The 12,768-nt window shown below is 56.0% G+C and overlaps 1 protein-coding gene across 1 annotated transcript; it reads left to right on the forward strand.

Annotated features, from left to right (window-relative positions):
- Positions 1 to 17: 17 nt before the first annotated feature.
- Positions 18 to 10,907, forward strand: ZC3HC1 (zinc finger C3HC-type containing 1). The gene is given in 11 exon segments (XM_054194649.1): positions 18 to 289; positions 291 to 385; positions 2,383 to 2,494; positions 2,676 to 2,826; positions 4,894 to 4,977; positions 5,523 to 5,650; positions 7,084 to 7,241; positions 8,126 to 8,351; positions 8,850 to 9,056; positions 9,261 to 9,470; positions 10,429 to 10,907. Coding segments are annotated over 11 exon segments (1,467 nt in total). The 5' UTR covers positions 18 to 262; the 3' UTR covers positions 10,498 to 10,907.
- The last annotated feature ends 1,861 nt before the right edge of the window (positions 10,908 to 12,768 follow it).

The following is a 12,768-nucleotide window of genomic DNA, read 5'->3' on the forward strand; positions in this document are numbered from 1 at the left end:
TGACGCCTGCGCGCTGCCGTGGGCGCAGGCTGGAGCAATAGAGCGCCGATAAGAGGGAGTGGGGGGGGGGGCGCGGCGCCCAGGGAGGAACGCGGGGCTTCGCCGTGGAGGTGGCAGCGCACCACCACCCCTCCGTGGGGACGAGGGGGCCGTGAGGGAGCTGCGTGGGGTCATGGCCAGCCCCATAGCGGAGTCGGAACGGTCCTGCGCGGCCGCGTTTCCCGCCCCCCCTCCCCGGGTCGTGACGGGGTGAGGGACCAAGATGGCGGCGCCCAGCGCCGGGGAGGCGGGGGGGGGGCCGGGGGAGGCCGCCCGCCGTCACCCCCCAGCAGATCCGCGACCTCATCGACGGTGGCATCGCCCCCGAGGGCGCCGGCCCCGACGGGTGAGGCGAAGCGGCGGGGCCCCGCTGGCGCTGGGACTGAGGGGGGCGGGGGGCGGCCCGGCCGTGTGGCCCCGGCGGGGGTGTGGGGGAGAGATTGGGGGACCCTCGAAATTATTGGGGGGCGGTGGGAGACGACAGGAGTCGTTGTGGAATGTTGGAGAGCTTGGAAGGTGGTCACTGGAAGGTGGGGGGCGCCGGGAGGAGTTGCTGGTGGGACTAAGGGGCACAGGGAGGTGGTACCTGTGGGGCTAGGAGGCACTGGGAGTACTGGTGGGACTAAGGAGCCCTGGGAGGCGGTACCTGTGGGGCTAGGAGGCACTGGGAGTACTGGTGGGACTAAGGGGCACTGGGAGGCGGTACCTGTGGAGCTAGGAGGCACTGTGAGTACTGGTGGGACTAAGGAGCACTGGGAGGCAGTACTGGTGGGACTAAGGAGCACTGGGAGGCGGTACCTGTGGGGCTAGGAGGCACTGGGGGTACTGGTGGGACTAAGGAGCCCTGGGAGGCGGTACCGGTGGGGCTAGGAGGCACTGGGAGTACTGGTGGGACTAAGGAGCACTGGGAGGCGGTACCTGTGGAGCTAGGAGGCACTGGGAGTACTGGTGGGACTAAGGAGCACTGGGAGGCGGTACTGGTGGGACTAAGGAGCACTGGGAGGCGGTACCTGTGGGGCTAGGAGGCACTGGGGGTACTGGTGGGACTAAGGAGCCCTGGGAGGCGGTACCGGTGGGGCTAGGAGGCACTGGGAGTACTGGTGGGACTAAGGGGCACAGGGAGGCGGTACCGGTGGAGCTAGGAGGCACTGGGAGTACTGGTGGGACTAAGGGGCACTGGGAGGCGGTACTGGTGGGGCTAGGAGGCACTGGGGGTACTGGTGGGACTAAGGAGCACTGGGAGGCGGTACTTGTGGGGCTAGGAGGCACTGGGAGTACTGGTGGGACTAAGGGGTACTGGGAGGCAGTACTGGTGGCACTGGGAGTACTGGTGGTACTGGGAGGCACGGGGAGCCAGTACTGGAGGAACTAGGACATACTGGGAGTGCTGGTAGAACTAAGGAGCACTGGGAGGCAGTACTGATGGCACTGGGAGTACTGGAGGGACTAAAGGGCACTGTGATGCAGTACTGGAGGGACTAAGGGGCACTGGGAGGCAGTACTTGTGGCGCTGGAAGTACTGGAGGGATTAAGAGGCATGAGGAGGCAGTAGCAGAAACTGAGAGATACTGGGACACTGGGAGGCAGTAGTGGGCAGTGGGAGGCACTGGTGTGCACTGGGAGGGCAGGGGCGGGTAAGTGACCTGTAGAGTTCAGGTGTCCCCACAGCCGGAGTGAGCTGAACTGGCCATGTACTGGGGCTCTGACCTGAAAAGTGTGGGGTTGTACCCCAGGGAACTCACTGAGAGTCACAGGAGCTACTGGTGGGAGTTGGGGAGTCTGGAAGGCACTGGGGATGCTGGGTTGCTGAGTTCTGGGAGTATCTCATTAAAGCCAAGCAGCCGTGGTCACCCTCAGAGGCACAGTTCGCCCTTGACCCAATCACCCCCAAATTTTGGCCCTTGGAGGGGTGTTGAGGAGAGGCCAAAGGGTAACGCTTGCCATGGGGCTGGCATTCTGGACACAGGGGCCCATGTTCAAGTCCGTGGATGCCAGGGTTGGGAGTGTCCCCAAGTTCAGAGACATGCTGCAATCGTCAGTCTGCCTTCACCAGGCTCAGAGAACAAGTTCTTGTCTCCTCCTTGTCGCGTCAGATCCCCATCTGCCACTTATGTTGGTCATCATTTAATGCTCACCTTTTTTTTTTTGTTGCATTATATTTTTTTAAATTGCTTTATTAGTAAAGTAATTAAAAGTCAAGGCTTAGGAGCTCTGTAGAAAGGGTTCTTGTGAGGGTAAGCCTGAAGGACAAGAGATTAGAAAGTGGCTTGTGCCTTTTTTTATTAGTGAAATCTTTCCAGGACAGTGCAGATGCTTTGCTTGCTGACTTGCTGTTCCTTTTAGGAAGGACACATCCCACTGGTCAGAATCAGCTAATGGATCTTCTCAAATGGATGCTCTCTCCTTGGAGTCTACCAGCAAGGAAGCCTATTTCAGCAGGGTAGAAACATTCACTATATCCTTTCTGATGCTGAGCTTTCAGCCATCCCCCACCCTGCTTTGCTGTCACCCTCTCTGTGGCTTCCCCACAGGCTCCATCTTCTCGGAAGCTTTACTTCTTTTGGCCAAATAAGCCGTGGCCGAAGCTTTGCCTGGTCAACCCGTAATTTATTGTGTTTTATCCTTAACGCAAGCACCCGCTGAAGTGGGCGGGCAAACCCCATGAGCTCTCTCCCCTGGTTTGTGCCAAGTATGGCTGGATCAATGTGGAGTGTGACATGCTGAAGTGCTCCAGCTGCCAGGCCTTCCTCTGCGTGAGCCTGCAGCTCACATTTGACTTCAACAAGTGTACGTATGCCGGCGTCTGGTGGGTACTGGGGGTGGGCTGTAGGGTTTGGGGGGGTGTGTGCGCCTTGTGTGTGAAAATGACTCCCATAGTCTTGTTCTGGGTGGTGCTGGGTGTTTGGTGTCTCTCAAAATAAAGTTCAAGTTGAATAAATTTCCTTTAGGTTGTGAGAAATTGGTAAAACTTCCTGCTTCTGTTGTCAGAAATGGGTTAGAATAGAGGTTCCAGTTGGAAGGGGTCTATGAGGATTGTCTAGTCCAACTGCCTGACAACTTGAGGGCTGTTCGGATGTTAAATCATATTAAAGGCATTGTCCAAATGCCTTTAAACACTGTCAGGCATGGGGCATCAACCATCTCTCTGAGAAGCCTGTTCCAGTGTTTGACCGCCCTCTTGATAAAGAAATATTTCCTGATATCAAGTCTGAACCTCCCCTGATGCAGCTTTGAGCCATTCCCACATGTCCTTTCATAGGATCCCAGGGAGAAGAGCTCAGCACCTCCCTTTCCACTTCCCCTCCTTGGGAAGCTGTAGAGAGCAATGAGGTCACCCCTCAGCCTCCTCGTCTCCAAACTAGACAAACCCAAGGCCCTCGGCTGCTCCTCACAGGACTTGCTTTCCATCACCGTCACCACCCTTGTTGCCCTCCTCTGGACATGTTCACTACCTGAACATCCTTTTTAAAATCTTGTTTCTCAACTTGGTCTGCCACCCTGATCCTACACGAAATCTTTTTCTGATGTGGACTCTTGGTGGCTGCTGGTCACCGAGTCAGTCTGTTCAGGTGGTCACATTGTGTAATTTAATTAATAAACTCCTCCACTGCTCTCTCAACTACTTTGACTACTCCCCCTCTTGTTGCCCTCTGAGCGTCCTGCCCAGGCTCAGCACAGTTTTTTCCCTTGCCCACAGAGCATCAGCCAGTCCCGATGCTGAGAAACACAGGCAGGGAGCAGTAACAGCTTCTGTCTCTCCCGTGTTGGACAACGTGGGGCTGAGAGTGTGGCAGAAACACCAGCCTCCAATGTGTGCTCAGCCCCACTGCCTGAGTGTCGCTCGTGAGCCGCAGGATAGCCGTGGCCTGTGCTTTATTACCTGCGCAGACCTCTACTTTGCTTTATCTGTGTCTGTCCTCTGCAGAAATGTTTATTACCTCACCACAAAAAAGTGTCGCCTCCACTTCTCAATTTTCTTAACTGCAGGTCCCTGCTCTTGTTATCTGGACGGTAGCAGAGAGCACGGCCCCGGTGTCTGACAAACACAAAGCGGGCCATGTATAATGGGGAGCTGCATGAGCTTTTCCTTCTGGGTCACTCTGAATATTGATGTCTGCTGTTTGTTCAGACTATCTTTTTTAAATAAACCTTGGCCTAATTATTCTGTTGGTAATTGCACTGGTTTAGGAAAATCTAAAATAACCAGAGGTTGGAAGAAGGGCTTGAAAAATAAATTATTTGGTTCTGGAAGGTGTGAATAAGTTAAATATCAAATCTTTTGGGGGGGGAAGCTTGGTTTCTAGACATGGCTGTGATTTGGCTCCTACATCTGGTGTGGAGGGGTCAGGGGAGTTAACTAGGGACTGGTAGCAGCCCAGGAGGTACAACAGGCAAGAGCAGGCAGTTTCTGAGCTGGTGGTTGATTTGAGCTGTGTTTCCACTGCACTGCCATGCAGCGTGGCAGACTCCCCTGCCAGCGCGGTCACCGTGCCTGGGAACAGGAGGGGATTTTAGCTGCAGGAAGGTGGAACCCCTCTGGTGATGCTTGCTGTTGTGGAGATAACCCCTTGAGCCAGCCTGCCGTCATTGCTGCGGGAGCTGCTGCGCTGTGGCTGCCTGCAGGGAGGCTGGAGGTGCAGCAGCTCCTTTTGGTGGGGATGGAGATGAGTCTGAGGTGAGAGCTTCAGGCTCTGCAAGCTACAGCCTCAGGTGGCGTCCATCACCTGAGCCATGCTGAACGGGAGGAGCAGGGAAGCCCTCATAGCCTGCTGCCTTCTTCCCTGGTTTATTTTTCCCAACCATTCCCCAAGGAGGTGGCTCCGCAGGGGAGTAGAAATGAGCTTTGCCTTGCAGATAAGGAGCGCTGCATGGAGCTGAAGAAAGCCTTGTGCACGGCTCATGAGAAGTTCTGCTTCTGGCCGGACAGCCCCTGCCCAGGTTGGTGTCTCAGAGCCTGGCTAGTGCACGTGTCTGGCATTATTCCCTTTTTTCTCCCTTTCTGTCGCTGCTCTTGTCTCCCATTGTAGGAATTGTGGTTTCTCTTCAAGTTCTCAAAGCAGGCAGTGTCATCACAGTCCCCTTTTTCCCTCATGCGCATGGTAAAACACACAGTGGCAAAGTGACATCTCTGAACAGCCTCAGCAAATAAACAATTGAGCCATGGCTGGAGCCGCCGGCCAAGCTGTACCCAGCCTCTCTTAACCTTTGTGTGTTTCCAGGGCAGTTAAAATGCTTTTGGGGTTATAACTGGGAGGGGACAGGGGAGACTGGATGACATGGGATGCCCAGAGTTTGACAGATCTCATCTTCAGAGCTGTGCTGCACGGGGAAGGGTGGTTGCAAAGGAAAAAGGCTGTGCTCAGCTTTTCTTTAAAAAGCCACGAGACCTTGGCTGGACTGATCTCCTCTCTTGCCCTGTGGGATAAGGAGGGAGTGGGAAGGCTGGTGGCACAGCTCAGGCCTCCCGCATTTGCTTTCGCCAGATCGCTTTGCCATGTTGCTGGTGGATGAGCCCAGAGCCCTTCTTCAGGATTTCCTGGACCGTTTTCAGAGCCTGTGTCAGCTGGAGCTGCAGCTGCCCTCCCTCAGACCAGAAGACATGAAAAACATGGTGAGTTCAAGTCCCGGGTGACGATGCCAGGCACGCCAGTGCTGTGCAAACTCTGACCAAAACAGTTGCAAGATTCAGGTTGGAGACTTCAGCTTGCCAGGTAGGCAAATCTCAGCCCTGCCTGCGTGTGCAAGTGGTCTGTCATTGCCTTGGCTTTCTCCTCAGGCGTTTCTTCTGTGGTGGTTTTACCTGGTGTTTTTGGAAGCACGTAAAAGGGAGTTTGGAAAGGCTTATCTGCCGTGCAAGCCCCTGACCAATGCAGACTCAGCTGGCTCTCACCATGATGTTACTGGTGGGAAGTGGGCTATAGTGTCCAGTTCCCACTTTGTACCTTTTCTGGCACACGCGGTGCTCTCTGGTGCCCAGGAGAAGTGATTTTGGGGTCCTACAGACTCCTTTGGGACCTCTCTCTGGCAGCTCCCTCCCCTGTTCGTTCGCTCCAAGCACTCCATGAGATGCAGCAGCCTGTGGATCGCCCCTCTAATGAGTGGCTGGGATCCCACTGGAGTCAGTCGTTGCTCTAGGTGGGATTGAGAATTTGGGGTGCCAGGGTTGGGCAGAGGCCCATGAAGGTGAGGGAGCTGGAGGAGCATGGTACAGGGGGTGCCTCTTGTGTGAGGAGGCTCAGCAGGCAGGAGGGAAGAGCAGGAACTATGACAGGAGAGGCTGGAGCTTAGCCGCAGCCAGGAGCAAGTATGGGATTGCCTCCTCCCAGGGACCTGGCCAGGCCCTGCTCTTCTCCAGCCAAGTCTGGCTTGTTGGGCACTCACTGGCCGGGAAACAGATGGCTCTCAGCAGCGAGAAGCCGTACGGGAACCGGGGAACTCTTCGTCCATTCAGCAGAAATGGCAGAGGTGTTTTATGGTTGCCACTGTGGACTGGCTGAGCTATGAAACCCACCAGAGCCCCTCGAGAAGAGATGGCATAAAGCCAGTGGATGTATCACATCTCCACATCTAACTCCCCGGCTGTCCCACTAGCAGTAAGGTCCAACTGACAGCCTTTGGGGACTCTCTTTTCTCGCTGTGTTTCAGCGATGGCCCCAGAAGTGCTCGCGGTTTGCCTGAGCACAGACAAATGCAGCCCCTGCTGCCTCTCTGGGATGAGCGGGACAGATGGGGGCTGTTTGGGCTCGTGTTTGCCATGAGCAGTAGAGCTGCAACTTGCTCTGCTGTCCCCACGCGTGCTTGGGGGAGCAAACGGTGCTTAAACAGAGTCCACGCAATGGGAAGGGTCAGACGGGCACGAGGCAGGATGAAGCCATTGCTCTCTGTGGCTTTTGCCTGTTAACCAGCGTAGAGGTGCTGAGGGTGCTAGTTCATGCACCCAGCCGTTTTGGGGAGTGAAAAAGAGATTTTTCTCCATGTAGGACATGGTTTGTGGGTAGCGGCAGTGTATTGTATCAGGCTCCGTCACCTTTTTCTGTCCCACAGTCCCTGACAGAGGAGAAGATCAGTCTGCTTCTCCAGCTGATCGGGGAGGAACTGGAGCACAAAATGGAGGGAGAGAAATCGCCGATGAAGTTTGCCACAGAAATCCTACAAGTGCACGTTCCTGCCTGCATCCTGGCTCTGTGCGGCTGGACTTGCAGGTGGGTAGCGGTGAAGGACTGATACCAAAGTGTCTGCTGCACTTTGTGGTCGCTGATGAAACCTGTCAGAGGCTGGAGGAATGCAGATGTCCCTCCTGTGAAATGTTCAATATCCCCTATTTCACTATTTTATTATTATCTCCAACCATTAAAATTGATAGGCTTCCAGAAATCCCAGTGCAAAGCTACCTAACCTAAAATAGACGTCTCCCTGAGACAGCAAAGAATTTGAAACAACCGAGCTGTTGGTTGCCCCACTTGTTGCTGATTTAGATGTTGAAGTCAATCCCTGAAATGTCATCCTCAGTAACGCTTTCATTGCTCTTCAGGCCTGTGGGAAGGGAGGGAAGGTTCATGACCCGAAGGTTCACACTTCCCAAAGCCTGTGCTGTGAGCAGAACAGCCACGCTGCTTGTGCCTGAGGCGGCTTGCTGGAGGTGAAACAATGCCTTATGATGCAGGGGGCCCTATGGAAAAGTGCTTATCTCCTATGGAAAAGGGCTTACGGTGGGGAAGAGCGGAACTGCAGCTGTGCCTGGGCAGTTCAGGGATTGAGGATGGGGACATTCTCGGCTGATATGCCATAACTGAGTGTGCTCTTGCTTCCTGGGAAGCCAAAATGTAACTGAACCAGTTTAAATCAATGCTATAGATGGGTTTTAATGGACTTGTTTTACTTCTTAGCACACGGGGCTACAAGAACAGTAAATCTGTGCCTCAGCCCAGGGGTACCGGTGTCTTGAAATGTGCTGGCTCAGGTACCTGGGACTGAGACTGTTCCTGTGCTGTGCCAAATACCTGCGTCTGTTCTGAAAGCTGTGATTTTGCGGAAGGGCCCAGGCTCGTCCCTGACCTTTTCCTGTGACTTGGCTCTGTCCCTGCAGTGCTGCGTCTGGCTCCGTGCACCTCTCGGTGATCACCTGCTCCCGCTGCATGAGGAAGGTGGGACTGTGGGGCTTTCACCAGCTGGAGTCTGCGGGGCCGGAGCTGGACTCCTGCGGCCCGAGCAGTGCTCCACCGACACCCACCGAGCGCTTCCCACTCGTGCCCGTGTCTCCGCGCAGGATGCTTACGCGGAGCCAAGACACGCTCCCTGCAGGTTCCGAACAGGTATGGCCCAGCTCAGCCGTCCTGTGAGCTTGGGATGTCTGAGTGATACCGGGGCACACCCGAGTCCTGACTGATGTAACTTGGGTGTCCACCACCTTTTACCTTGAAAGAGGCTCGTTTTGGTGCTGTGTCTCCAGCTGTAAGCAGCACCAACAGAAGTGGGTTGCTCCTGCCTTTGTCCCTGCCCTTTGCAGCTCTCTGTCGTCCCTTCCTTCAGACCTCCTGTTGGAGGGCACAAAAAGGGCCTTTCCAGCCAGCATCTTGGGGCTTGTCTTACTTGAGGTGCTCCAAATCAGGGGCTGCCGTCACTCGTGTCCAGCTACACACATCTGAGATGCTCCTGGTGTGAAGGGAAGGTGGCATGGCTCCAGCCAGGATGGCTGAGAAGGCTTTGATCTCTTGTTTGAGCTGGGCAGGGTCCCCCTGTCCCCATCAGGAGGAGGACATGCTGGTGACCAGGGGAGGTCTGTTAATTCCTTACTCTTTCCCCACTGGCAGCACGAGAAAAGCCCGTCCCCGGCAATCTCTCGCCTGCGGGGTTGGGACTCTCCCATCGCCACAGACCGGAGTGAGTTGGAGGTTGCCAGCCCCACTCTGAGGAGCCGCCCCGTCACCCGCAGCATGGGGCAGGGGGACAACATGGAGGTGCCATCCAGTCCTCTCCGCAGAGCCAAGCGGACACGGCTCTGCTCTTCCAGCAGCTCGGTGAGTGACCCGGGTCCAGGGAGAGCCTGGGTGGGGAGGAGGCGGATCTGGGCAGGGTGGTCCCGATCCAGGGACCAGTGTTGTCACCGTAGCCAGCTCAAGGCTGGTGTTTAGGCACAGAGAGGGTTTTATCATGTCATTTGAGTTTGTTTTTAAACTGTGCTCTCGCTGTCCTCCTTCACTGTCACCTCCTCCCCTACCCAGGACACTTCTTTGAGGAGCTTCTTTGACCCCAGCTCTCAGCATCGTGACTGGTGTCCCTGGGTCAATGCAGTGGAGGGAGGAGAAGTGCTGGAGGATGCCATGACCCAGACGGAGAAGGAGCCTGTGAAGGCAGAGCCAGGCTGGCGAGTGGTACTGAACACACTCCTCGCCACCAGAAAGTGCGACAGAGTGCCGGAGATGGAGCCTGTGGTGAGCCTGCGGGATCCCCAACCCCAAAACCAAGCGCTTAAGCGCTGCTTGCTCCAGCCTTGCCCAGAGCTGAAAGTCTATGGGCAGAATTTGGGGTAGATGGGCTTTGTTCAGGCCGAATGCAAACCCAGCTGGGTGGTAAGGACCAAGTGTGTGCCTGCAGAGTCTCAGCTGCCCCTCTGGCTGTGCTGACGGCCTCTCGGCCGGGTCTCATCTGTTACAACGATGTGTTGTGTGCGGATCTGCTCAAGGGCTGCTATAAATAACAGCCTTTCCCAAGTGGCTCAGCGCTGCCCAAGATCCAGTTTCACTTCATGTCCTGACAGAGAGCTCCCAACCCTCTCTGCTTACATCCTGACCACTGGCTCTTGTGGCTGCCAGCCCCAGGCTGTTGGACTAGTGGGTTTGCTGAGCCGGGGGAGCAGAGCTGAGGCCACGGCCTCTCTCCGTGAGCGGCTGTGGAGCAGCTGGTACCCGCCACTGCCTCCCCAGGCCCCATTATCCACCTGGATTTCTCCTGATGGCTTCCCCTGCTTTGCTTTGGGGGTTGAGCTGCAGGGACCAGCGGAGCAGTCCTGCCTCAGCATTTGGCCTGGGGACTTTGTATGAGTTGTGTCCCCAACAGGCCGGGCCCTTCTGCCTGTGCCACATCCAGGGAAGGGCCAGCAGGTCCTGTGGGACCAGATGCAAGTCAGAGGTGAGAGCCCCAGCAGGAGCAGCGATGACTGCAGTCCTGTCCTGCTTCTTGCTTGCAGTTGCCTTGCTCTCCCCTCCAGTTCTGGTAAACAGGGCTAACAAAGAGGAGCAAATTGGTGTCTTGGCAGCCAGTTAGGATATTTCAGATGGGTTTTATTGCTACAGTTTCTCTTAGTGTGCTTTGTAGGCAAGTTCGTGGTGGTTGCAGGTCCTGTTGCAGGGCCTTAACCTCCGGTTGTCACTTTCCTCCCCTCTCTTGCAGAGTCTCTCGGTGAAGTCCAGCAAGGTGTTCCGCATTTTCCGGCAGTGGGAGAGCATGAATTCCTCCTGAATGGGCTGCTGCCTCTGGGAACTGCTGCCTGACTGGTGGCATGGGGCATCGCATTGATCTGGCAGAGATCCACTTTGCAGTCGCTCCCGCGGCAGCTCTGTGCCCCGGGGAGGGGATGCCGAGGAGGCTCCATGCCAAACGCAGCCCCCAGCGGCTGTTGGGACCCCCCTCCTCCCTGACCGCCTTCCTTGAAGCCCCCTGCCTTCGCAAATTGCTGTTGGAGCCCTTGGCCCCGAGGGCTTCAACAGCCCTGTCTGGAGCCGGGATGTGCTATGGGCGCGCGGGGCAAACGAGGAAATGTGGTCACCTCATGAGGGTGACCATCTTGTCCAGCTGTGACCCGCCACCAGCAGCGCAGGGAAGTGACGCCAGGTGGGAATAAACATTTCACTTTTGTTTTTTTTTTCTTACTGCTGGTGCGGTGCTTCTTCCTGAGGTGGGGTGAGCTCTGGACCTAACACATGGCTCCCATATTCCTTGGGATGCTCATCATTGTGGGATCAGTGTCTGGCTGTCTCCCTCGCCTGCTTCCCACTCCTTGTTTCACTGTTTCACCTGCCTGATGTGGGCTCTTTGCCACGGCCTGAGCCCCCATACACGCGGAGATGTCCATGGCCTTGTACCCCAGTGCCCGCCAGCATCTGCCCCAGCAATCAGCTGCCCAAAGCGGATTTAACTGTGGGCTGATAGCTTCCCTGGGGTGATAAATCGCCTGGGACAGAGTACAAGGAGGGCTGGGACGCAGCTAAAACCCGGAAAGAGATGGGTTAGGGCTTTCCATGGCTTGGGGCCACAAGGGTGGGTTAGGGGGAGGGACCAGCCTACATGGAAGGGGAAGAAGAATCCAAGAAGGGGGGAGACCCTGATCTGTTGTCTCCATCCTCAAGAATGTTGGGGAAAGGGGTTTTAAGGGAGGGTTGAGCCTCCATGGACAGCCCAGGCGCAGCTGGACCTCCTCACCCCGGGCCTGCTGCAGCCACACAGATGTGTGTGAAGGCATGGAAATGTCATTCCCTTTTTTTTTAAGCAAAGGAATCCCCTTTGAAGGAGGATCCCCTGCCTTGGTAGCCCCAGCTCTGGGGCTTTTTCTGCATCTTGTCTTGCCCCATCCCCTTTGGGGCATTTTCTGGCTACTCCGTGCCTGGGGAGGCAGCGTCTGCCTTGGTCGGAGCTGATCCTTGCTCTCCCTGAACCCCGAAGCTTGTGGGTGCACCTGCCCACCCGGGGGCTTTTTCTGAGAGACACCCTTTACCTGTTGGCTTCTTAAGTGAGTGCTGGCAGGAGGACCCCTGGGGAGCAGCAGGGCTTCAGTTTGGGTGGGTCATCTTCCTTTCCTAATTGTGTGGCCTTAACGAAGGGCTGCTTCACCCCATGGCCATGCTGGGCTGGGAGTTGGGGTGGAGATGGGGGGTGTCACCCCCCCACATACACCCTGGGTACCCCCAGAGGGATGAGGATGGGGCATGAAGGAGCCCTTCCCCAGCTGAACCCACAGCTCCCCTTGTCCCCAAACACACACACACACACACACACACCCCCGCCCCCAGTTTTCCCATAGCTCTCCCCACAGCTTCCTGTGGGTCCTTGTAGCTCCCCTGCTCCCCAGGACTCCTCTGTCTCCCCGTTACTCCCCCTTTTCCTAAGTTTTCCTGCAGTTCCCCATGAATCCCCCTACTCCCCACATCTCCCCTGTTCCCTATGACACCCCCCATTTCCCCTTCCTGTCTCCACTTTGCCCGTCCCCAGCACGGTCACAGAACCACCCCACAAGCCGTGGGCTGCACCCAATGTGGGTGGTGGAACAATGTGCCCGTGCCAGGGTGGGCAAGGCCAGCCACCAGCCCTGCAACCCCATTTTCAGAGCTGGAGAGGTTCAGAGGGTCCCCAAATCCCCTGTGCGCCCCACGTACAAGGGTCTGGGTGCTGCGAAAATGGTGTTAAAGCATCCCAAAAGGGACAGGATGCCATCATAACCCACGTTACCCTGAAATTATCACAAGTTACCCTGAAAAATACCCAAAGCTACAGTATTACGCAGATGAAATACAAGGATTTAAAGAAATTAAAAGAAAATCCTGATTTTTTTCCCCCTCCTGTTCTCCCAGTTGCACTGAGGCTGGGGAAATGGGGGACCCTCTATCCTGAATTCTCCAGCTGCACTGCTCAAATATGGAATCACAGGATGGTTTGGGTTGGAAGGGACCTTAAAGATAATCCAGTTCCAACTCCCCTGCCATGGGCAGGGACACCTCCCACTGGATTACGTTGTTC

Source organism: Rissa tridactyla, chromosome 1 (genome assembly GCF_028500815.1).
Source record: "Rissa tridactyla isolate bRisTri1 chromosome 1, bRisTri1.patW.cur.20221130, whole genome shotgun sequence".
NCBI classification, from domain to species: Eukaryota; Metazoa; Chordata; class Aves; order Charadriiformes; family Laridae; genus Rissa; species Rissa tridactyla.